The 27,018-nt window shown below is 40.4% G+C and overlaps 1 protein-coding gene and 1 pseudogene across 1 annotated transcript in view; both read right to left on the bottom strand.

Moving 5' to 3' along the window:
• Positions 1-27,018, bottom strand: part of PKD1L3 (polycystin 1 like 3, transient receptor potential channel interacting) — a 63,877-nt gene that overhangs the window by 26,023 nt on the left and 10,836 nt on the right. Inside the window, 16 exon segments of the mRNA XM_036832336.1 lie at positions 1-47; positions 523-722; positions 1,084-1,283; positions 4,925-5,068; positions 10,317-10,498; positions 10,782-10,910; positions 14,374-14,681; positions 15,981-16,008; positions 16,010-16,213; positions 17,557-17,683; positions 17,779-17,835; positions 17,837-17,904; positions 19,199-19,375; positions 26,469-26,522; positions 26,524-26,652; positions 26,655-26,718. Of these exon segments, the coding sequence (XP_036688231.1) occupies positions 1-47; positions 523-722; positions 1,084-1,283; positions 4,925-5,068; positions 10,317-10,498; positions 10,782-10,910; positions 14,374-14,681; positions 15,981-16,008; positions 16,010-16,213; positions 17,557-17,683; positions 17,779-17,835; positions 17,837-17,904; positions 19,199-19,375; positions 26,469-26,522; positions 26,524-26,652; positions 26,655-26,718 (2,118 nt within the window).
• Positions 13,965-14,143, bottom strand: LOC118885965 (annotated as a pseudogene).

The following is a 27,018-nucleotide window of genomic DNA, read 5'->3' as shown; positions in this document are numbered from 1 at the left end:
AGGTATGTATTTCTCCTGAGCAGGAATCCCACAGTTTCCTTTAATTCCTGAATGTAAGAACCAAGATGAGAAAAGTTAGTTTTACATTAAACCCAGGAGTGGTAGCAATTACAGATGGTAGGAAGGCTGTTTCTCTCCTTGGAGGGCATATGCTTAGTGTAAAGAACCTCAGTTTTTCACTTTCTCTCTCCTTTTTCAGAAAGAAGTCACCTCACAGTAGCTTCAGAACTAGTTTTATGAGAGAATCTAGGATGAAAGAAGAAGAGACCGTTTGATCAAACGTCGAAAACTAAAACACCTCCAGAGTAGTACATTCTGCACTCATATCAGTGCTCACACCACTCCACAATGAAGAGAAAAAAACCAGAGGCACAGTGATGACTCGGGGGACAGGAATTAGAGAAAAACTATTAAGTTTAACAGGACCTCAGGAGCCTTGCAGGAGATCCTTTCCACTGACCTTTTCCACTACATGGGGGAGGGAGCATGACGTTTATCTGTAAAATTTGATACCAAGCTTACCTCAACTATCTCTGTGAGAGAGAGAGGCTCAAAAGAAGCATCTGAGAGGCAGGAGGCCTGGATGGGAGGAAAGAGAGGTAGAGGTTCCTGTGGTTGAATCAACGGGAAAAGCCGCCCAATCCCAAGACTGACGGGGAAAAGGGTGACAGCAGTTTGGATGCTGACGAGCAGTTCAGACCAGGTCACAGCACACGGGCCCGCTGAAAGACAAGCATGACATCAACCCTCATCCTCAACAATTAAAATCGTCTCCAAGGCATTCCTCTCCCAGGTTTAAGTATTTATTTAGCAATTTAACTATGATTATCTAAGGAAAGCAAGTTATCATGGCAGTAAAGATCCTGATCATTTGTTAATGAATGAGATCTGTGGGAAAATGTGTACTCTAATGTTAGAATAAATGATTACTCTCCTTTAAGAGTAGAATTAAATGAGTATTCTAAAGTGAGGGCAGCAGAGGAAAAATGAAGGCACATACTGATTCTGTTTCTAACTTTGGAAGGAAGGAGAGTGGAGTAGTCAAAGGACTACGTGCCACAAACAGCACACATCAGGGCTCACCCACAGCTTGCTCATGTCTCTTGGTGGTGGTGCTGTTCATCTTCTAGAACATGACATAGGTGACCATGTTGCAGAGGAGGGTCATGCAGCAGGTGAGCCGCTGGACTCTTGTAAACTGGTTCCAGCGATGTCAAGCTGTGACTGAGAGCCACAGACAATCCTGGGTGAAATTTTCTACAATCATGGAGGAGAACAGGTGTCTAACAAGATAAATTAGAACAGGAAAGGCATGACATTTCATTCTGAAAGTGCCCTAGTCTAAAATGTGGTTTGCCTGGCAGCAAGCTGCACAGCAACAACTCGGCCACTGTTCAACACCTCCGTGAAGAAGCTTTCAGATGACTTGATGATACGATTTTTTCGTTATTTTGGGGTAAAAGGTTTCTGAAGATAAGGGTAATTTTATTGCATGAGATTTTAAAACCAAAACTTGTTTTAGCTTTATCAGAGTTTCGATAAATCTTTTACACTTAGAAAGTTTGCATTAAGCTTCCACTCAAGATAGTTTGGTAAATTCATACTTGGAGCACCTTCTCTACTCCAAAAGGAACTATAAATATGATATAAAAAGAAAGAACCCAAAACAATGGCTGGGCTTAAAAACAAAATAAAAGTCTCTGAGGAAGAGGAATGGAATGAGAAACAAGATGGTAGGTGGGGAAGACGCCACAGGATTCTGTGCTCCAGGTCTGGAAGAAGGCATACACAGGTCAAAGTTTGATTCCCATAGAGTAGCTGGAACTGAAAGTGATTCATGGAGTGGGGAAAGGGAGAGTAAAGCCAACTTCACTGCCTGAAGCCAGGATTCAGGCTGGAGCTCATGGAAGAATTCTGCAGAACAAAAAACTGCCACAGGGCTACACATTTATAGGTAGGGAGGTGGGTGAGAATGGACAGCCCCAGGACCAGGAATTGAGCCAAGAGATCCACTGGCTCATGACAAGACGTGCAACAGATCTGGTTTCATTAATTTCACGGAGGAATAGGAGCTCCAAAATGGTATAATATAATAAGACCTAGTTCTAGATTAGTGATGTGAAGGGTTGGATGAAAACATCAAAAAAGTACTAGTCAGGGATGTGTGGAGAGAAAGAGAGAGAGAGGTTGAGATTTAAAAATGAAACCAACCTACAACCCCAAATTCCTAAACACATGAAGAAATCTAATGCTAAGAAAGGCAGCCAACACAATCAATAATTCAGTCCAGAAGAAATTAATTTCGTGGGACAGTCTGACAAAGACTTTAAGTATTTCAGGTTGCTCAAAGATACAAGTAAAGGAATAATGTTCACTTTAAAATAATAAAAAATTATGAAAAACAGAAATAAATTAGAACTCTTGAAACTGAAAAATATGGTCCTCAAAACAAAAAAATTAGGAGAAAAGGACCTGGTTAAAGAGAAAATTAGTGAACTGAAATGTAGTATGAAAGAATTCACCCAGAACACATCACAGAGAGACAAAAAAGATATGCACCCAAGAGCGGCTTAAAAACGTGGAGGATAGTTTGAGAGGCTCCAGTGTAGAGTAAGGCAATGTCAGAGGAGCAATATTTTCAGATGTGACCTCTGAGAATTTCTGCGAATTGAAGACGTGATTCTGTATATCAACAGTACATTTTATGTTATGTGTATTTTACCACAACAAAAAAAATTTTAAGTACATTCTGAGTACTAAACAGTATAAACAGTGAATCTACAGTGAAAAGAATTATGGTAAAATTTGGAACATCAAGGATAAAGAGAAAATATTAAAAAGAGAAAAGACAACATACTTTAGAAGAATAACAGCTGGACTGACATAACAGAGGCAGTGTTGGAAGGCAATTCTCCATGAATGCTTCCCATTTAGGCATTAATAAAAACTTTGCTCCTGGACTATCTTTTCAAGTATCTTTGTATAAGCAGACAGCCCTGAAAACAGAGAGTCAGGAACTCTCTTTGGAGCCAACTTATTTACATTTCCAGATTGTAAAGATAGAGACATCCTACTCCCCAGAGACGTTCTAGGGTAATAAAGATAGAAATGCCCTCTTCTCACCCCTTGAGAGATTTCCCTACATTCCAGGCTAATGAAGATAATGTCTCATTCTACAGGGAAGGATAGGCAGGTTTTCTGGCAGCTCGTATATCAGATCAGAGTCTCCTAATCTTGAGGTTCCTCTTTTGTGATGCACCTCCACTGCATGTGCAGTTAACACCTGGCTCTCATTACATCACCCTATCGAATCTGGGAACTGACACAAAATATTGCTCTGGTTGCTACTACTGCTATAAGTAGTAAGTTGTCTAAATCCGTTTGGGTCAGTGGAAATGGTGGAGTAAAGACCTCAGAAAATTCCTCCATAAGAGCAATGATAAAACTTCTCTTAAAAAGCCAGAATCAAAATTTTCAGAACTCAGGTAAATAACCAAAGGTTTGTATTTACCTGGGAGTGTTTACTCAAGAAAAATGGCTAAATATTAGTAAGAACAGTGAATTTTGTGGCATTTTAAATTGCCCTATTTTCCCAGCTCCCTTTCTCTAGCTCCATGGTAACCTTGAAAACCAACAGCCTTCGATCACAGTGAAAACCAGCAGCCTGGCAGTCACTAGAGGGAGGAGAACGGGGTTGGAGCCCCTTAAAAGCCTCCTTTCCCAGAGAGCTGTCATTATGTGATTTGTCTGCTAGTTCCCTGGAAAACTCCACTTGCAAGGCTGTCCTTATTTGACGTGACTGGAGGCTCATCCAGTGAAAAATGCTTTTTCCCTGAGGGCACTGTCAAAAATATTCAGAGGCGATTGTTTAACTTCACAGCTGCCTGATATGGTAGGCAAACAATAGGCTAACCAAAAAGCTTAAATGGAAAAGCTGGAAAATGAGAAGTCCACAGGAGTTTTGAAGAGCTCTGACACAGTCCTGGGAATCTAGAAGGCCACATGCATGCCCAGGGCTGTATGCATGCTTGGGAAATACCTGAGAAGGTCCTACGTTTTCACCCCTGGATGACCCTGAAGCTCTCAGCAAGCAGGAAGTGAAGGCTGAGGCAGAGCTGTCAGTTGCCTTGCTGAGTGCTAAAGGCATGGCACAACATGCATGCAAAACCCCTCGGCAAAGACTGGGAGACTTGCTGGTTCAGGCATTTAAAGAAGTCTCTGTCTAGTTATTAGCTGACCTCTAAGCTGAGCAGAAACTTCAGTTGTCACACATGACAAAGAATACAGATGTTACAGAATTAGTTAGAAACAGACACTAGACAACAACAAACACTAAGAACAACAAATACTGGGGGAGAGGAAGGAAATCTGATCTTCAGAGTTGCCACATTCTATTATTTAAAATGTCCAGTTTTCAGCAGAAGATCAAAAGACGTGAAAAGAAACAAGAAAGTATCTCTCTCTCTCTCACACACACACCCACCCCCGCCCAAGTCAACAGATTACTGTTGAGGAAGCCAAGACACTGGGTTTACTAGATAAAGATTTCAAATCAGCTATTTTAAATATCTTCAAAGAACTATAAAGGAAATCATATCAAAGAACTAAAGGAAAGTAAATGAGAATACTGTCTTGCTCAACAGAGAGTATCAATGAAGATACAGAAATTATTTTTAAAAAGAACCAAATAGAAAGTCTGCAGCTGGAAAAAAAAAAAAAAAGACTGCAGCTGAAAAATACAATAAGTGAAATGAAAAATTCACTAGAGGCTCAGCAACAGATGTGAGCAGGCAGGAGAAAGAATCAGCAAACTTGAAGATAGGTCAATTGAAATTATCTTGTCTGAGGAACAGAAAGAAAAGGGAGTGAAGAAAATGAACAGAGCCTCAAAGACATGTAGCACACCATCATTTCTCAACAGTACCTAAAGGAAAAGAGCTCCTTCTTTGAGACCAGTATGAAGGTCGAGTCACGCTCACAGTCACCAAGGTCCATGGCCAGCCAACAATTGCACAGGAAATGCCATTTCCTTTTACCTGCCATGTCAGTGACAATTTACATGCCTATAGTAAAATAAAGACAATCATGTTAGGGAGGTGGGCATGAATCAGTTGCTGTAATAAGAAATAATCTTAGGGAAACAACCTAAATGTCCACTGATGGCTGAATGGATAAAGAAAATGTGGTATATGTACAATGGAATATCATTCAGACATAAAAAAGAATGACATTTCGCCATTTGTGACAACATGAATAGAGGGCATTATGCTAAGTGAAATAAGTCAGATAGAGAAAGACAAATAAATACTGTATGATCTCACTTATATGTAGAATGTAAAAACAAAGCAAAACACAAACAAAAAACCAAAACCAGGGACATCCTTGGTGGTCCAGTGGGTAAGATGCAGGGGGCCCAGATTCAATCCCTGGTCAGGGAACTAGATCCCACGTGCTGCAACTAAGAAGTCTGCATACTGCAACTAAGAACCGGTGCAGCCAAAAATAAACAAACAAACAAAACACCAGAGTTCATCAAATAGGCTTAAAGAAAAAAAAAACAGAACCGAGCTCATAGATACAGACAACAGATTAGTGGTTGCCAGAGGTGGGGGGTGGAGGGCTGGGTGAACCAGGGGAAGGGAGTCAAAAGGTACAAACTTCCAGTTATAAAACTATCAAGTCATGGGGATGTAATGTACAGCATGGTGATTATAGTTAATAATATTATGTTGCATATTTAAAGTTGCTACAAGAGTAGATCTTAAGAGCTTTCAGCACAAGAAAAACAAAATTCTGTTAACTATGTATGGTGATGGTTGTTAAATAGACTTATAGTGGTGATCATTTCACAATATATACAAACATTGAATCATTATGTTGTAGACCTGAAACTAATATAGAGTTGTATGTCAATTATACTGCAATAAAAATTAATTTAAAAAAGAAGTAATTTTTCAGTGACAGTGAGTGTCCAAGTAAATGGATTCTGCTTCATCATGGAGCAAGAACTAAAGAAAGAAACCAGAGCTGATCCCATTTCTTCCTTCCCAACCTCTAAGGGAGTTCAAGTACCAAACACCAGAATGCAAACTTCCACAACCTAGGAATGGTTCAGTGTGTGTTTGTATTCCTTAAGTTTTCTTGTTCCACATGTGACAGTGCCCTTCCACCTCTGTAAGCATCCTATCTGCCTCTGTCTTTAATCACCAGGGTCTGAGGGGGTGTCTTTGGGGGGTGAGGTGGGGAGTGGGCTTTAATGTTTATATTAATGACTTGTCGTATTTGCGTCTGTGGCTTCGTCTTGGCTTCAGAGCCACAGGCCCTGAAATTGCATCCTCTTTCCAACCACAGTGTTCTACCATGTGTCTACCTTCTCCCCTAATTTCAACCATCAACAAACTTGTCCTCGGGGACCCCTAATTGTTCAGCCTGTTTGACTTCATCTGTACCTAGTCAGCTAATCTCCTCCTTTACTGTAAGGATGCTACTTCCCCAAGAGTCTATATGAAACCATTCAAATCTCTCTGGTCAAAAGTCTTGCTTAATTTTAGTTGGAAATTATTTTCTGTGCAAGGAGTACAGATTGCTTTAAAGCTAAAATATTTCTGGGACTCTCTTACTGAGGCAGTTTATAAAATCACAGGTGACTAAGTTGCATTTGATTTAAACTTAGCTACTCCTAGATGGCGGAGTAGAAAGACGTGCGCTCACTCCCCCTTGTGAGAGCACAGGAATCACAACTAACTGCCGAACGATCATCGACAGGAAGACACTGGAACTCACCAAAAAAGAGACCCCACATCCAAAGACAAAGGAGAAGCCGCAATGAGACGGTAGGGGGGGGTGCAAGCACAATAAAATCAAGTCCCATAACTGCTGGGTGGGTGACTCACAGACTGGAGAACACTTATACCACAGAAGTCCACCCACTGGAGTGAAGGTTCTGAGCCCAATGTCAGGCTTCCCAAGCTGGGGGTCTGGCAACGGGAGGAATTCCTAGAGAATCAGACTTTGAAGCCTAGTGGGATTTGATTGCAGGACTTCGACAGGACTGGGGGAAACAGAGACTCCACTCTTGGAGGGCACACACAAAGTAGTGTGCGCATCGGGACACAAGGGAAGGAGCAGTGACCCCAGAGGAGACCGAACCAGACCGACCTGCTAGTGTTGGAGGGTCTCCTGCAGAGGCGGGGGGTGGCTGTGGCTCACCGTGAGGACAAGGACACTGGCAGCAGAAGTTCTGGGAAGTACTCCTTGTCATGAGCCCTCCCAGAGTCCGCCATTAGCCCCACCAAACAGCTGGGTAGGCTCCAGTGCTGGGTCGCCTCAGGCCAAACAACCAACAGGGAGGGAACCCAGCCCCACCCATCAGCACACAAGTGGATAAAGTATTACTGAGCTCTGCCCACCAGAGCAACACCCAGCTCTACCCACCACCAGTCCCTCCCATCAGGGAACTTGCACAAGCCTCTTAGATAGCCTCATCCACCAGAGGGCAGACAGCAGAAGCAAGAAGAACTACAATCCTGCAGCCTGTGGACCGAAAACCACATTCACAGAAAGATAAATTTAGCTACTGTTAAAGCTTTCTTTTAAGAGCAAAGTATAAAAAAGGAGAAAATACTCATTTTCTGATTAGTGAGAAACTAGTCACGGTTTTTTTGTGCTTTTATTCTCTTATTCTTTCATACAGAAGACAAACAGAGACTCTAATGTGTGTTAGAAAAATCTAGTTAATGCATTCAGTATGACCAGTAGAAAGATACAGAAAACATTGTCATTTCCTAAGAAAAAATGCTGGCCGTCTGTTTTTTATTGGGGATGGGTAGTTCTTTTGCTTTTCTGTGTTTTCCAAGTTTTTTGCATTCAAACATCTATTACTTTTGCAATTAAAGAAAGAAAAGCAAATGTTGACTAAAGAAAGTCTTCAAAAGAGCCTTAATAACAAGCTGATATGAAGCTCTAGAGGTGAACAGGTAACTCTGAGAATTTAATTGTAACAGGTATTTACTGTTACAATATTGACTGTAATTATCAATTGTAACAAATATTTATTGAGTCCTACTATAATTTTGGCACTGTATGAGCTTTTGAGAATACAAATATGAATAAGACGGCATCTCTATCCCTGAGGAGCATAAAGTCATTATGAGTTAAAAAAATATTACAATTAAAGACCACATATAAAATTAGAATTGATATAAACCAGTGATAAGAGTAAGAAAAGTGGAAAATATTATACAGGTGTGAATTCCTTTAAGTGTTTCCTCTAAGAGAAATAGCTTTTTTTAAAAAAAAAAAACAAAGGTTTATTTCTTCTTCATGTTACATGCATATCATGGGTTAATTGGTGGTGGGAGGGGTTTCTGATGGTGTGGTTCTGCTCATTGCAGCTACTTAGGGACTCAGAACGACAAAGCAACCATGTGTCACCTGTTTACAACTCTCTTGACAGAATTATATGGCACCACCCATGAGAAATAGCTACTTAAATTAAAAAATGTACTTCCAATAATTATAAAATAATACAAATTTACTGTTAAAAAATTTTGGAAATACCTAAAAGGACCCTGAAGAAAAACCTAAAAATTCATAATCCTACTACCCAGCAATAACTATTGGTAATAATTTAGTGTATATAGCTCTAGACTTTTTCCTATACACATACTTTTAAAAAAAATCAACTTTGTTGTGGTATAATTTACAAGTGATAAAGGGCACCCATTTAAATGTACAAAATTCAATGCATTTTGACAAACGTATACACTTGTGTACTAAGCACCACCACCATCACCCTGAAAAGTTCCCTTGTGCCTTTTCCAGTCAGCCCCCCTCAGGCTCACCCTTGGCTTCCGGTGACCACTGATCTGCTTTCGGTCTCTATAGATTAATTTGCTTTTTTCAGAATTTCATATATGTGGAATCGTGCAGTATGTCTCCTTCTCTGTCTGGCTTCTTTTGCTCAGCATAATGTTTTCTGAGATTCACCCACGTTGCTGTGTGTCTCAGCAGATTGTTCTTTTTTGTCGTGAGTAGTATTCCATTGAGTGAACATACTAACATTTGTTTATTCATTCACCTGATGGACATTTGTGTTGTTTCCAGTTTGGGGCCATTATTCATAAAGCTGCTATGAACATGTGTGTCGGAATGGACATATGTTTTCATTTACCTTGGGTAAATAACTAGGAGTGGAATTTCTGGGTCATATGGTCACTGTATGTTTAACCTTACAAGAAACTGCCAAACTGTCCTCCACCACAGCTATACCATTTTACATCCCACCAGCGGTGTGTGAGAGCTCTAACTGCTCCCCACCCCCACCAAATCCTGGTTTTGTTAGACTTTTTAATTTCAGTCATTCTGGTGGGTGTTTAGTGCTATCCTTGTGGTTTTAATTTGCATTTCCTGATGACTAATGATGCTGAGTATCTTTCAAGTGCTTATCATACATTATTTACCTTTATAAATAACAGTGTAATGATAGTGCAACAAACTGCTTTGTAGATACCTGAACAGAATGGAAGCAGCAAGCAAATTATCAGGCTATCCTGGCCTAGTGGCTGGTGTATCTAGCCTAGCAGGGAAGGACTTCTCTTGCTATCAATTTTAGACAAGCAGCATACTCTTTTCAGGTGGCCAATATTCAGCAACTGACTTGTTTGAATACCGGCCTGAGATCTTTGACTTCATTCCCTTCTTTTTTCCTAATCCCAACAAGCCAATCATCGTCAACCTTAGTTAATTTTCATCATCTATTCAACAATTTCTCCACCCACCTCTCCTAAGTCTTAGGGTGCTGCTGAAGGAAGATGCAGAACCATCTGGGTCTAGCACAGGGCAGGTGCACTCACTCATCACTGACCGCTTCTCTCTCTGACTCTAGGCACATCCCACATCGTAATTCCGTTCCTTCCCCTCTCCTTAAGCTTTTCATTTTGACCCAAAGTATATTCAGTATATAGTCATTTACTAAATTTACTCTTTGAAGATAGTTTTCATATTTAGAGATACTTTCAATTTATGGTACTTCAGGCAATATTTCATTGTTATTATTTGCTGTTCACCATCATGACAACATTTAATGGGAAAAAAATCTATCATTTTACCACCCGTAAAAAATCATATTGTTAATTTTCTATATTTCCTTCCAGGGTTTCTTCTTTGTAGACAGCTCTGAAACTGAAATCTGACAGTCATTTGTTACTCTTTGGCCCAAAGCATTATAGTTATTTATCGTAAAGCCATGCAGGTCTTTCCCCAGAATGCTAAAGATCCACAGAGAAGAAGCAACACGCCAGTCTGATACAGGTGCTTACCAATAAGGGCTGATGCCAGAACTGTCATGCCAGAGCTGCAGGCTGTGTAATTCCCGCAGAGAAGACGGAGTGCCCAGGAGGAAGACATCCAGTCCCCCTCGTTCAAAGACTGCTTTCTGGGAGTCACAAAGACGATGAGGCTCGCTCTGCCGCTCTGATCCATAAAGGGTGATAACCACCTAAAACGTGACAACGAAAGATACAGTATAGGAAGTTATAACGTGATTCTTTTGGTGTATCTCTAAGGAGAAAGATGAGGACAGAGAAAACTGCAATTAAATGAAGTCTTGGGGTCTGAGACAAGCATAAAGAGCTCTTCAGGTGTACAGTTTAGAACCAGGAAAGATCACTGTCTGGGATCCCTGTAAAGGACAATTGGATGCAAGGATATTACCAAGTCAGACTGTACCTCACATGGCACAAGACACCAAGCAACAAATGAGGAACATTTATTTCACTAACGTTAGCTGTTGTAGCAGCCCTTCTTCGACAGCCCGTGGAGACCTCAATAAGGTAGTGGAATTGAGAGCTGGGGTCATTATCAGCCAGGACAGTGACCCTCACCTGCAGGAAAAAGCAGAACCAAGAAAACTAGTAGATCTTCACTTAGTATGGACTCCTGCATCCTCCAGCTAGAAACAGGAGGATGCACTGCGGCAGCTTTGGCAGCTCTGTGGGAAGAAAGGGTGGGGTGTGGGGAGAAGATGTACAGATAAATAGACCTAAGTTAAGTGACAAAAGGGGGGAATAAGGGCTGACAGTCCAGGGTTTATGTCTCTAAAATGAAATATTCATGGAATCAACTGACTGGGTCTTGGGCCTCTAAATATTTCCACCTCCCCCACCCACCCCGAAAGGGTTATCAGATAACATACAGGACACGCAGTTAACTGTGAATTTCAGACAAATGATGAATAATTTGGGGTCATACTTATTCTAAAAATGCATTCACTATTTATTTGAAATTCAAATTTAACTGTCTTGTATTTTTATTTACTAAAAATGGTAATTCTAGACCAACAGCCCTAAAGAAATGGACACTTTGTGTATTCTAGAATTTCCACATGTATGAAAATATAAGAATAAGAAAGATATAGAACAGAAATTAGAAAGAAGCTGTCATCAAAGGATTTTTTTTTTTTCAAAATAAAGATTCTGGGTGTCCCTGGTGGTGCAGTGGCTAAGAATCTGCCTGCCAATGCAGGGGACACGGGTTAGATCCCTGGTCAGGGAAGATTCCACATGCTGCTGAGCAACTAAGCCCGTGTGCCACAACTACTGAGCCTGTGCTCTAGAGCCCACGAGCCACAACTACTGCACCCGTATGCCACAATTACTGAAGCCCAGGCGCCTAGAGCCCGTGCTCCGCAACAAGAGAAGCCACCGCAATGAGAAGCCCTCGCACCACAACGAAGAGTAACCCCCGCTCGCCGCAACTAGAGAAAGCCCGCGCGCAGCAACGAAGACCCAACACAGTCAAACATAAAATAAATAAAATAATTTAAAAAACCCACAACTGATGGACTGCTATACAGCAGTTAAAAATGAATGAATTGAAGCTGGATTCATCAACTTGGATAAATGTTAAACGAACAAAGCAAGTTAAAAAAGGATATAATAGGGACTTGCCTAGTGGTCCAGTGGTTAAAACTCCGTGCTTCCACTGCAGGGGACACGGGTTCGATCCCTGGTCAGGGAACTAAGATCCTGCATGCCGTGAGGCACATCCAAAAAATAAATAAACTTAAAAAGAAAAAAAAGGATATAACAGCATGGTACCATTTACACAAAGACCAAAAGTGTGCAAACCACCATTCATGAATCCAGTTTGTCAGCCTCCCTCACTGGAAAGTAAGCTCATGAGGACACTCTTGTCCATCATTAGTTCCTATACGTGGGTCTGGAATGTATTAGATGCTCAATAAATATCTGCTGAAAGAATGAACACATAGGACTTCCCTGGTGGCGCAGTGGTTAAGAATCCACCTGCGAATACACAGGACATGGGTTCGAACCCTGGTCCAGGAAGATCCCACATGCCACGGAGCAACTAAGCCTGTGTGTCACAACTCTAGAGCCCACGAGCCACACTACTGCGCCCGTACGCCACAACTACTGAGCCTGCACTCTAGAGCCTACGAGCCACAACTACTGAGCCTGCGTGCCACAACTACTGAAGCCCGCACGCCTAGAACCAGTGCTATGCAGCGAGAACCTACCACAATGAGAGGCCTGTGCACTGCAATGAAGATTAGCCCCCGCTTGCCGCAACTAGAAAAAGCCCGCGTGCAGCAACGAAGACCCAATGCAGCCAAATAAATAAATAAATACATTAAAAAAAGATTGATCCTTTAAAAAAAAAAAAAAAAAGAATGAACACATATACCAAACCCCGGACAGGGGTGACCCTTTGGCAAGAGCAAGGAAATGAGGTTGGAGAGGGATAGACCCAGGTCTTCCATTATCCCAGTGCTTTTTTAAATTTTAAAATACTTGAACTAAATACAGCCAAATACAAACTTTGTGATAAAGCCGAGAGGTGTCTTTAAGTTTTTAATCATGTTATTCCCTATAACATTTCATATATTGTAACATTTCTTTATAAAAAATATCTTTTAAAATCACTAAGCAAATGAATGGAAGGTACCAATTCCACACCTGCTTTTGTAGATGAAAAGTCTAAAATGCTGTCAGGATGACTGACTTCCTTCCACAGAACAAGGTTAAGTTCTGGTTGCCCATTCCACTTTTGGCCGTTGGAGGAATTCTCATGTGCACTCTGGGCTCTGATACTTCGATGGAGTCCGAATAACAAAGGCTTCAAGGAGGCAGGAAATGTCCTGACGCCTTTTGCAGTCAGCGGCCACTGCTGGGAGCGAAGAAAATCTCCCCCACCTCGCTACCCCGTGGGGGTTCCCTGCCGAGCAGCCCTGCACGCTTGTCAGAAGGCAGACTCTCGGGCCCGCCCCAATTCACTGCAACAGACTCTGCATTTTAACAAGCTCCCAGTCTGAGGGGTTGCATGAATGGTGCGGAAGCCTTCCAGGGAATCCTCTTTCCTTCTATTCTCAATCTGGATAACACTCTCTCACATAATTTTTTAAAAAATAAGTTTATTTATTTGTTTTTATCTTTGGCTGTGTTTGGTCTTCATTGCTGTGCAGGCTTTCTCTAGTTGCGGTGAGCAGGGGTTACTCTTCGTTGTGGTGCGCGGGCTTCTCATTGCAGTGGCTTCTCTTGTTGCGGAGCACAGGTTCTAGGCGCGCGGGCTCAGTAGTTGTGACTTGTGGGCTCTAGAGCGCAGGCTCAGTAGTTGTGGCGCATGGGCTTAGTGCACCGTGGCATGTGGGATCTTCCCCGGCCAGGGATCAAACCCGTGTCCCCTGCATTGGCAGGCGAATTCTTAACCACTGAGCCACCAGGGAAGCCCTATCAGATCTTTTAGAAAGAGCTGCCTCAGGATTTCCAGACGCTTACAGCACATTCTTTGTGCACATGAAACCAGACAGGATCTCACAGGATCACTAGTGTGAAAATGTACAGCGCCCTTTTAAAGTGGTCAGACACCCGGAACGAGGCAGTAATTGCAGGAGTGACAGTCTGTCCCCACCTGGCTTAGAACATACAGGAATCTGTTAGCTTATTTTTAAGTACAAAAGTTCTCTTTTTTTTTTTTTTTTGGAGTGAACGAGGCAAGCTCCTATTCCAACTCCCTGTTCCAAAAATCCAGTTGCTATATTGTCCTTGAATAGAGGGTGTATCAGATATTAAATTGATATAAATAGATACTACACTTGATCTTAGCCAAAAGGCCGAGAAGCAGTAAAAGTTCTCTTTTATGTAGCAGAAAGTCGGCCTCATTTTACCCTCCGCATATTTAGTACTTGTAGAATTGATCAGCTTCCATATACCACTTGTCTTACTTTATGTAGATTGTCAGATTCACCCTGGACTAATGTTTGGGGAAAAAATGACAGATCTAAAGCACAAGGCTGCTCCAAGAGACATGTTCCCTCAGCCCACCACACAACACGCCTCCTCCTTTTAACCAGGCTGATTTATTTCCCTTCCAATGCTTTTTCTTTCCGGGCCGCCCCAAATGAAACGACAGAGCACTGAGTTTACTGCCAGCTGAGGTGGGAGAGAGGCAGGAGTGGGCAGCTTCTGACCTGGCGTCGCGGCTCCTCCACGTGCTGTTGCCGCTGTCCCAGAAGTAACGCTGGGTGACGGCAGTGACCACTGAGAGCAGGGCGGGCGTCTGCTGGGCACCCTCCTTGCCTCTATGCAACAGGGCTGTTATGTAGTAGGTGCCAACCCCATCCTGCAGGCTCTCTGGAGTCAGCACCCGTGTATACGGCTCATCTGAGAACAAACAAGAGAACTTAGCTGCCTTTCAAAGGGGATAAAAATACCATTAGAACCTTTCTTCAGAAGGGTCTATTATCATCATTATTTTATTTTACAAATGTGGAAATGATAAGCCTAGAATCACAAATGGTTTTAAAGAAAATGACCGGTGATATAGTCTGGGGGCTTTGGATGACTCCTGTTCCAGTAAAAAAAAAAAAAAAAAAAAAATCATATGCTTTTGATAAATGAAGACTTAGGGCTAATGAATTAGAATGTATTATGAGTTACAGAAAAACGAAATAATCCCACATCAAAATGAGTAGCTAGAAGACCTAGGTAACAAAAGAAACCCAAGAGTGGTGCAGGGGCAGGCACAGAGTGGTTCCAGGTCTGCATGTCAGAGGCCTGGTTTCAGGCCCGGCTCTGTCAGGTAGCTGCTGAGGGTTGAGGCAAGTCACCCAATCGATGTAGTTTTCTCATCGCTCAAACACAAAATCTGGACCAAAGGGCCTCTAAGATCCCTTCCAGCTCCAAATGACATGACATTATTGCCAAGATCAGTAGGTAGGACAGAGTGCATGTTCTGAATCAGGAAAGAGCCTGCCGGTAATGCAGACAGAATTCGTAGCTGGCAGCCCAGCAGTGACAGCTGCTGTCTCAGTAGCTTTGCTAAACAGGAAGAATCACTTAAAAAGTGATTACAGGGGCTTCCCCGGTGGCGCAGTGGTTGAGAGTCTGCCTGCCAATGCAGGGGACACGGGTTCGAGCCCTGGTCTGGGAAGATCCCACATGCTGCGGAGCAGCTAGGCCCGTGAGCCACAATTACTGAGCCTGCGCGTCTGGAGCCTGTGCTCCGCAACAAGAGAGGCCGCGATAGTGAGAGGCCCACGCACCGCAATGAAGAGTGGCCCCCGCTTGCCACAACTAGAGAAAGCCCTCGCACAGAAGAACGAAGACCCAACACAAGCATAAATGAATAAATAAATTAAATTAAATTAAATTAAAAAAAAAAAAAAAAAAAAAAGAAAAAAAAAGAAAAAAAAGAAAAGTGATTACAAGAGAGCTTGTAAAACTGGAGAATTCCGAATAAGATCAGTGCATTGTGTCAGTTTCACTTCCTGGTTGTGACACTGTACTATAGTTATGCAAGATTAGGGGAAACTGGGTGGAAGGTATGTGAGAGCTCTGTGTTTTGCTTTTTACAATTGCATGTGAATTTACAATTGCATGATTGTCTCAAAATAAAAAGTTTTAAAAAAAAAAAGAAAAGCATTGCATTTAAAGTAAGTTTCTGACATCTGTTGGGGTTACCTTTCTGTGACACCTCTTCCTTTGGCAGGGGAGAGGTTCAGGTGGAAGTGTGTGTGGTTAGGCTGGTGCTGGAACCCCAGGTAGAGCGTCACTGAAACGGGGCTTTCAGGCTCCACGCACACTATGAGGGATTTCTCCAGGGAAGTGACATTCACTGTGATAGTAAAATAGTCTGCACTCACATTGAGGCTGGTGGATGGGGTGCCCGTGCTCGCGTTTCTCCATAGCACGATCTAGAATAAGAGAGAGTTCATCAATCTTCAAGTTTAAGATGTGTCCAATCCATTGATGCCTTTCAGCCTCCTTTTAGTGATAATGGAATGCAACTTGCTAGGTCTTCCTCTGTGAATGTTAGCAGTAGTGACAGGCGTGTAAGGGAGAGTATATAGTCTCAGACCTAAAACGTTCTCCTAAGGGTAAGGTAGATCTCTTTGTAGAAGTTCCTAAGTAATGATGTGAGTAACAAAACAATGGCACGCCCATAAATCTAAAATGATTTCCTTCAAGTTGTTGCAGACTTCCATCCTATTCTCCAGGAATTCCTATGCCCTTCTGTTTTATTCCCTAATAATCAAGTCATACATTGATATCTTCCATTAAATCATGGACTTGGAGCAACTTATGATTAGAGCTTAGTAACACACTTCCGATGCTTCCAACAAACTTCTTGTCATCAAAATCTCTGAAGGGATTGAAAGCTAGTCCTGTTACTTAGAGACAAGAACACTCTAGTTTCATCAATTGCCGAAATATTTATAAATAACACCCTGGTAGGTAATAAGGTATCAAATATCATACAGTAAATGTTGGGATTTCCCCTTGCTAATATGTACACATATTTTTTTGGCCATGCTGTGAGGCATGTGGGATCTTAGTTCTAAGACCAGGGATCGAACTCGTGCCCCCTGCAGTGGAAGCACGGAGTCCTAATCATTGGACTGCCAGCAAATTCTCCACTAATATTTTAAATGAAATAATATTTCTCATTATAACATCATACAAGGAAGAATTAGTTAATGAAAGATGAAATATAAAAAAAATTTAAAAATAAATAAAAATTGTGATACCCAATGCAGCCAAAAATAAATAAATAAATAATTAAATAATTAAAAAAAAAAAGAAAGATGAGTCATTTACTTATGACCCTCAGAATTATTATTTTTTATCTTTATACCTGGAGGATTCATTTTACTAGGAAGTAAGAATTCTGCTCTCCAGGATAAGGCAACAATCTTACTTCTATTTGTTAGGTAGTTGCTGAAAGAAATTAAATATACTGATGTAACCAGGTTGGTAGGAGTCGATTATTCAGAGATTTCCAGCTTTGTATACATAGTGAAGAATTGAGACCAATTCAAATCATAACCCAGAAGCTTAGTTATATCTAGAAGTCTGTTAATACTCCCAACCTCTATAGTGGGTCATTTTTAAAGAGGCCTCCATTCCTGCCAGTGCGAAACAGAACTTAACGCCCACAACCTTCTCTCACTGGGTCTGGTCAGCTTACATTTTCACCCAAATGCCTACAGCCATCAAATCCCATGTTCATTCTGATCAGAATCAATTTCACACTCACTTGGATGTTAACTCCTGGGTGTTTATTCAAGAGCTGCTCCAAGACTGACGCTGATGGAAAGCCTAACCTCACAGGTGCTGGGGAACCAAAGGTGTAAGAGCTCAGAGGCAAAGTTGATATGTTTTGCCTAATGAAAAAGAAGTTAAATGGAAATCAATTTGTGTGTTCTCTAAAGATCAAAAACCTAAAACAAAACCTCTCCCCGTTCCTTCCTCCTGTTACCTGCTCAGCAACAGGGTAGCAGCGAAAGAGGTCAGAGTCACTGCTGACTCAGAACCAATTCTGCTGTAGAAACGCTTCCTGGATCCTCCTGAGGCTCAGCAAGGACATGTTCAGTGTATTTTCTACCTGCATTTAGAGGGAAATACCAGGGGACTTGTGTAACCTCAGGGTATTGTTAGTGAAATAATGGTTTGAGAGGTCAGAAAAGGGGACAAGGATCTTGACAGTGATGTAATGAAAGGTGACATTCATTGGAAGGATCCATGGAAAGTACTTGCAGTCTGGCTAAAGACTCCTCATCCTTTGTATCAACTAAGACGGCCACCCAGGGAAATATTTCTTTGCCCCATGATATAAGCTGCCCTAGACCTGCTTACGACAAATGTTTTTTTAAAAACAGCTTTTTTTTGCAATGAAATTCACACATACAATTCACAGGTTTAGAGTACACAATTCAATGATTTTTAGTATATTCACAAGGTTGTGCTACTATCACCACGATCTAATTTTAGAACATTTTCATCTTCCCTAAAACAAACCCAGAAACCAGTAGCAGTCACTGCCCATTCTCCTGTCCCCAGCCCTAGGCAACTACTAATCTACATTCTGTGTCAATAGATCTGCCTCTTCTGGACATTTCATATAACGGAATCATAATATATGGTCTTTTACGTTTGGTTTCTTTCACTTAGCATAGTGTTTTTCAAGGTTCATCCATGTTGTAGCTTGTATAGTACTTCATTCCTTTTTTGTTGCCAAATAATATTCCATCGTAAGGGACATACACTTATTCATTCATCCGATCATGGACACCTGGCATTGTTTCTACTTTTTGGCTATCTGACTGTTTGAATAATGTTGCTATGAACATAAGTGTACACGTCTTTGTGTGGACATATGTGGGTATATACCAAGGAGTGGAATGGCTAGGCCTCATGATAATTCTATTTTTAACATTTTGCAAAACTGTCAAACTCTTTTCCAAGGTGGCTGTATCATCATTTTACAATCCAACAACATACGAGTGTTCCAGTTTCTCTGTCTCCCTGCCAACACTTGTTATTGTCTGTCTTTTTGAATGTGAAGTGGGATCTCATGGTAGTTTGATTTGCACTTCCCTAGTGACTAGTGATGTTGAACATCTTTCTATGTGATTAGTAAATATAATTCATTTAGTGGAGTATTTATTATGTACCTACCACGTTACTGAATTCTTTTACTGGATTTCAGCAACAGCTGGTCTTGGCTCACGGATGGGGTTGAGAGGAAGAGCCTGGAGCAGGCTTGACAGAGGAGTCTCCTCAGTGGTGCCTACTTTGCTGGGTTCTCTAGAGGTCTAGGGAGAGGCTGTGTGATACCTGATCTGTCAAGAGGAAAACGTCTCCGAATGGAGTTGGCCACCAGCACATACTGTACCTACCTGCTCAGTGTCGTCCTTGGGTCTTTGCTGACTTGCTTCACTAGTTTTCGTTATGTTGTTGAGGGAGTGAAAGAGGCAGACAGTCACAGGCATTCTGGAGCCCAGGTTGCTGCTGTTCGGAAATAGGCTCTGCAGTAGCTGCTCATTCAGGTCAATAAGTACATCGATGACACCAACCTGGAATTTTAGAGAGCAAACACACATCCCTGAACTGCTTACAACTGCTTTTTTTTTTTTTTTTTTTTTTTTTTGGCCGCGTGGCATGTGGTATCTTAGTTCCCCGGCCAGGGATCGAACCCGAGCTCCCTGCATTGGAAGCGTGGAGTCTTAACCACTGGACTGCCAGGGAATTTCCTGCTTAAGGCTGCTTTAAATTTGTGTTCTTCTCATGAGAAGTTCTGTGCTCTTTACACATTTCGAATGCATCTTTTAAAACTTTTAATTTTATAGTGGGATATACTTAACAATGCCCTGTTAATTTCAGGTGTACAACAAAGTGATCCAGTTATACATATACGTGTATCTATTCTTTATGTATTTTTTTTAAACATCTTTATTGGAGTATAACTGCTTTACAATGGTGTGTTAGTTTTCTGCTTTATAACAAAGTGAATCAGTTTATACATATACATATATCCCCATGTCTCTTCCCTCTTGTGTCTCCCTCCCTCCCACCCTCCCTATCCCACCCCTCTAGGTGGTCACAAAGCACTGAACTGATCTCCCTGTGCTATGTGGCTGCTTCCCACTAGCTATCTATTTTCCATTTGGTAGTGTATATATGTCCGTGCCACTCTGTCACTTCGTCCCATCTTACCCTTCCCCCTCCCCATATCCTCAAGTCCATTCTCTAGTAGGTCTTATGCATTTTTATAAGAAGCAATATTACAACTTGGCGGGGAAGGAACATATATTGTTACACATTACTTATGGGGAGGATGCGTGGTTCAGGTTATTCTAAGGAACTGACAATGACCCTTTTTGAGTGATAAGCAGATCAAAAATCTAATTAACATAACTAAGCTAAAAAAAAAAAAAAGGAGTGCTGAGGAAAAGAGCAATGCTGACTGAAATACTGAGTAGACTATCCTTTTATATTTAGGGTCTCAAAAGTATTCAAGATAGACTAAAAAGAAAGATCAAGGAGAAGTTCTACATGAAACAGAAAACACCAACTCTCCTTTCTGTGGGTTGTTCACAAGTAAAACAAGTCGAAATAGAAGGTGAAGCCAGTTGACAGATATTTAGTGAATATCCACTGCAGTTACAACTATTTTTGTTTTCAAATGTTATTTTCAAAGTTACATGTGTTAAAAACCTCTGCAAAATAAAAGATACAAAAAACAAAGTTAAAAAGACAGGGGCATAAAGTATTAGCAACATATACAACAAAAAGTTAACATCAATAATAAATAAAGCTGTCTTACAAACAAATAAGAAAATTACCAAAAAACCCAAGGGGGAAAAATGAATGATGGATATATACAAGCAATTCAGAAGACAAAAAAAAATTGTCAATAAATATATAAAATGATGTTTGACCTCTTTAATGACCAATAAAATGCTTTTCTTTCTTTTCTTGCTTTTGAAATTGGCAAAAGTGAGAGGGTGAGGAAGTGGTTGGTGGGAATGTAAAACAATGCCTTTTAGGAGGGTAATTTTTCCATTGATTAAAAATTTAAGAGCCCCTCAATTCTATTTCTACCTCTCTTTCCCACAGGAATATTTGTACAAGTACTCAAAGATGTAGGTACATGGATGTTCATGGATGATGTCTGCAAGAGTAAACAAATGAAAAATATTCAAATGAACACTAAGAATAGTGAGTTCATGCCTGTGTACTACCATGAAAAGATATCTATGACACAGTATTAGGTAAAAAAATCAAGGAGCAGAAAAATTTGTGTAATTTAACCCGATTTTTGTTAACACCAAACAACAAACTTGTGTGTGTATAGAAAAATGTCTGGAGGGTTATGCATAGCAAATTAAGAATAAATTAATAACAGTGATTACACCTAGAGAATGGGATTGGCAAGAAGGACCAAGATGGTGAGGGCTTCTGTTTTTACTTTATATGCTTTTGTTCTGATTTTTGAATAAGAAGCATGTATTATTTCTGTAATTAAAAAGTCCAAATAAATGAACCCAGATTGCACCTATATGCTATAGCAAAATATCTGAAAATATAGGAAATGGAAAAATGGAAATTAAAATTCTCACTAATCCTGGGACTTCCCTGGTGGCGCAGTGGTTAAGAATCGGCCTGCCAGGACATATTTAAAGTGATGAAAGGGAAAAACCTACAACCAAGATTACTCTACCCAGCAAGGATCTCATTCAGATTTGATGGAGAAATTAAAACCTTTACAGATAAGCAAAAGTTAAGAGAATTCAGCACCACCAAACCAGCTTTACAAGAAATGCTAACAGAACTTCTCTAGGCAGGAAACACAAGAGAAGGAAAAGACCTACAAAAACAAACCCAAAACAATTAAGAAAATGGTCACAGGAACATACATATCGATAATTACCTTAAATATAAATGGATTAAATGTTCGAACCAAAAGACACAGACTAGCTGAATGGATACAAAAACAAGACCCGTACATATGCTGTCTACAAGAGACCCACTTCAGACCTAGGGACACATACAGACTGAAAGTGAGGGGATGGAAAAAGATATTCCATGCAAATGGAAATCAAAAGAAAGCTGGAGTAGCAATTCTCATATCAGACAAAATAGACTTTAAAATAAAGACTATTACAAGAGACAAGGACACTACAGTTTGATCAAGGGATCAATCCAAAAAGAAGATATAACAATTGTAAATATTTATGCACCCAACATAGGAGCACCTGAATACATAAGGCAAATGCTAACAGCCATAAAAGGGGAAATCAACAGTAACACAATCATAGTAGGGGACTTTAACACCCCACTTTCATCAATGGACAGATCATCCAAAATGAAAATAAATAAGGAAACACAAGCTTTAAATGACACATTAAACAAGATGGACTTAATTGATATTTATAGGACATTCCATCCAAAAACAACAGAATACACTTTCTTCTCAAGTGCTCATGGAACATTCTCCAGGATAGATCATATCTTGGGTCACAAATCAAGCCTTGGTAAATTTAAGAAAATTGAAATCGTATCAAGTATATTTTCCGAACACTACGCTAGGAGACTAGATAACAATTACAGGAAAAAAATATGTGAAATATACAAACACACGGAGGCTAAACAATATGCTACTAAATAACCAAGAGATCACTGAAGAAATCAAAGAGGAAATCAAAAAAAAACCTAGAAACAAATGACAATGAAAACACGACGACCCAAAACCTATGGGATGCAGTAAAAGCAGCCCTAACAGGGAAGTTTCTAGCATACAATCCTACCTCAAGAAACAAGAAAAATCTCAAATAAACAACCTAACCTTACACCTAAAGCAATTAGAGAAAGAAGAACAAAAAACCCCAAAGTTAGCAGAAGGAAAGAAACCATAAAGATAAGATCAGAAATAAATGAAAAAGAAATGAAGGAAACAATAGCAAAGATCAATAAAACTAAAAGCTTGTTCTTTAAGAAGACAAAATTGATAAACCATTAGCCAGACTCATCAAGAAAAAAAGGGAGAAGACTCAAATCAGCAGAATTAGAAATGAAAACAGAGAAGTAACAACTGACACTGCAGAAATACAAAAGATCATGAGAGATTACTACAAGCAACTATATGTCAATAAAATAGACAACCTGGAAGAAATGGAGAAATTCTTAGAAAAGTACAACCTTCCAAGACTGAACCAGGAAGAAACAGAAAATATAAACAGACCAATCACAAGCACTGAAATTGAAACTGTGATTAAAAAATCTTCCAACAAACAAAAGCCCAGAACAGATGGTTTCACAGGTGAATTCTATCAAACATTTAGAGAAGCACTAACACCTATCCTTCTCAAACTCCTCCAAAATATAGCAGAGGGAGGGACACTCCCAAACTCATTCTACGAGGCCACCATCACCCTGATACCAAAACCAGATGAAGATGTCACAAAAAAAGAAAACTACAGGCCAATGTCTCTGATAAACATAGATGCAAAAATCCTCAACAAAATACTAGCAAACAGAATCCAACAGCACATTAAAAGGATCATACACCATGATCAAGTGGGGTTTATCCCAGGAATGCAAGGATTCTTCAATATATGCAAATCAATCAATGTACTACACCACATTAACAAATTGAAGGATAAAAACCGTATGATAATCTCAATAGATGCAGAAAAAGCTTTTGACAAAATTCAACACCCATTTACGATAAAAACTCTCCAGAAAGTAGGCACAGAGGGACCCTACCTCAACATAATAAAGTCCATATATGACAAACCCACAGCCAACATCGTTCTCAACGGTGAAAGACTGAAACCATTGCCTCTAAGATCGGCAACAAGACAAGGTTGCCCACTCTCACCACTATTATTCAACATAGTTTTGGAAGTTTTAGCCACAGCAATCAGAGAAGAAAAAGAAATAAAAGGAATCCAAATCAGAAAAGAAGAAGTAAAACTGTCACTGTTTGCAGATGACATGATACTATACATAGAGAATACTAAAGATGCTACCAGAAAACTACTAGAGCTAATCAATGAATTTGGTAAAGTTCAGGATACAAAATTAATGCACAGAAATCTCTTGCATTCCTATACACTAATGATGAAATATCTGAAAAAGAAATTAAGGAAACACTCCCATTTACCATTGCAGCAAAAAGAATCAAATACCTAGGAATAAACCTACCTAGGGAGACAAAAGACCTGTATGCAGTAAACTATAAGACACTGATGAAAGAAATTAAAGGTGATACCAACAGATGGAGAGATATACCATGTTGTTGGATTGGAAGAATCAATATTGTGAAAATGACTATATTACCCAAAGCAATCTACAGATTCAATGCAATCCCTATCAAATTACCAATGGCATGTTTTATGGAACCAGAACAAAAAATCTTAAAATTTGTATGGAGACACAAAAGACCCCGAATAGCCAAAGCAGTCTTGAGGGGAAAAAACGGAGTTGGAGGAATCAGACTCCCTGACTTCAGACTATACTACAAGGATACAGTAATCAAGACAATATGGTACTGGCACAAAAGAGAAACACAGATCAATGGAACAAGATAGAAAGACCAGAGATAAACCCATGCACTTATGGTCAACTAATCTATGACAAAGGAGGCAAAGATATACAATGGAGAAAAGACAGTCTCTTCAATAAGTGGTGCTGGGAAAACTGGACAGCTACATGTAAAAGAATGAAATTAGAACACTCCCTAACACCATACACAAAAATAAACTCAAAATGGATTTGAGACCTAAATGTAAGATTGGACACTATAAAACTCTTAGAGGAAAACATAGCAAGAACACTCTTTGACATAAATCACAGCAAGATCTTTTTTGATCCACCTCCTAGAGTACTGGAAATAAAAACAAAAATAAACAAATGGGACCTAATGAAACTTCAAAGCTTTTGCACAGCAAAGGAAACCATAAACAAGAGGAAAAGACAACCCTCAGAATGGGAGAAAATATTTGCAAACAAATCAACGAACAAAGGATTAATCTCCAAAATATACAAACAGCTCATGCAGCTCAATATTAAAAAAACAAACAACCCAGTCCAAAAATGGGCAGAAGACCTAAATAGACATTTCTCCAAAGAAGACATACAGATGGCCAAGAAGCACATCAAAAGCTGCTCAATGTCACTAATTATTAGAGAAATGCAAATCAAAACTACAATGAGGTATCACCTCACACCAGTTAGAATGGGCATCATCAGAAAATCTACAAACAACAAATGCTGGAGAGGGTGTGGAGAAAAGGGAACCCTCTTGCACTGTTGGTGGGAATGTAAATTGATACAGCCACTATGGAGAAAGGTATGGAGGCTCCTTAAAAAACTAAAAATAGAATTACCGTATGGCCCAGCAATCCCACTACTGGGCATATACCCAGAGAAAACCATAATTCAAAAAGACACATGCACCGCAATGTTCATTGTAGCACTATTTACAATAGCCAGGTCATGGAAGCAACCTAAATGCCCATCGACAGATGAATGGATAAAGAAGATGTGGTACATATATACAATGGCATATTACTCAGCCATAAAAAGGAACGAAATTGGGTCATTTGTAGAGACGTGGATGGATCTAGAGTCTGTCATACAGAGTGAAGTAAGTCAGAAAGAGAAAAACAAATATCGTATATTAACGCATATATGTGGAACTTACAAAAATCGTACAGCTGAACCGGTTTGCAGAGCAGAAATTGAGACACAGATGTAGGGAACAAACGTATGGACACCAAGGGGGGAGAGCGGCTGGGGGGTGGTGGTGTGATGAATTGGGCGATTGGGATTGACATGTATACACTGATGTGTATAAAACTGATGACTAATAAGGACCTGCTGTATAAAAAAAATAAGTAAAATTAAGTTTAAAAAAAAAAGAAGACATTAAATCCTGAAATGGGTATAAAACCCATTGTGGAATATTTTCATGGACTTGTTTAGTTTTTGCTTTTAATTGGGATATAGGCTTGTCTGTTAGGGGAGGAACACTTTTCCCTTCTTCCCTTCCAGGTTCTTTGGCTGGTCTAATAATTTTTAAGTTGACGTAAGACAGATTAACAAGAGAAAAACACATTTAATTACGTATGTATGGGAGTCCCAAAGATGGGAGACTCAAAGACAGGCTATGGAGGTTTAGCTGCCATCCTGAGCTAAGGAGAAGGGGGTAGGGGTCTGGGACATCAAAGGGGAGGAAGACAGTTCACAGAAGGTGAGAAGAGGAAAGGTCTGGTAAACAAATATTTGCCACGCCATGCGGAGATGTGTTTCTAATGTAAGAAAAGTTATCTTTGGTAATAGCTCTCCTCCTGGTACAGACTCCCTACCTAAGTTCTTTTCGGCAATTAAGAGGGAGGTAAAAAGCTCTTCTTGAGTTTGTTGGGCCTTCATCATCTTCGCCTTGAAATAATCCTCGTGCCACAGTGGCCCATTCTGGGGCAGCCTGCCCTGAACCCCATCATCTGTCAGGCATTCTCAGGTTCTGCTCAGAGGCAAAGGGTGAACCCGGCTCCCTCCTAGCATCCTTTTCTTCAAACATCACCGTATTAGAAGGAAAGAGTAAAAGTGCTTTTGCAGGGTCACAAGGGTACCCAAGTTGTGGCTTCAATTTTCCATATTTACCTGATCAGATGTGCTCTGAAATGATGCTTGTGGATGAGTGGTGAAGACACCTGGAATGTGCGTCCTCTTTGGGGCTTGAAGTTATTTCTCCCGGAGCTTTTCCAGCATGTGTTACAGATCCAGGCCTGGTGAGCTCTGGTGGCACAGGGGGCGGCTGGCTGGTAGGTACAGGCGTGACCGATACTCCCTGCTGTGTGCCTCCAGGTGGTATTGAAGGAAACGGGCTGATGGAATGGCGCGGGGTTTTGGACTAAAAGATTAAAATACGCAAAGGGAAAGGCTGAATATGATTTTACCAAATGATGAATAATTAAGGCAGTATTTCTAAAATTGTTCTAGAACTCCCATGCCCTGTGAGGTAGTAATAGGCATTTCTCTCAGAAAGATCCTGTGCACTAACAGTTTTGAGAAAGTGGCATACCATAGTACCCTCTTTAAAATTCACAATTTATATTACTGTGCTTACTGTCAACCAGTCACTAAATTATAATTAAACATCTACTATGCGAAGCAATGTTCTGGGGAACTGAGGATACAGCAATGAACAAAA

The sequence above is a fragment of the Balaenoptera musculus genome, chromosome 19 (assembly GCF_009873245.2).
Source record: "Balaenoptera musculus isolate JJ_BM4_2016_0621 chromosome 19, mBalMus1.pri.v3, whole genome shotgun sequence".
NCBI lineage: Eukaryota > Metazoa > Chordata > Mammalia > Artiodactyla > Balaenopteridae > Balaenoptera > Balaenoptera musculus.
Note: the sequence above shows the minus strand (reverse complement) of the source record. Positions and strands in the feature narration are given on the sequence as shown.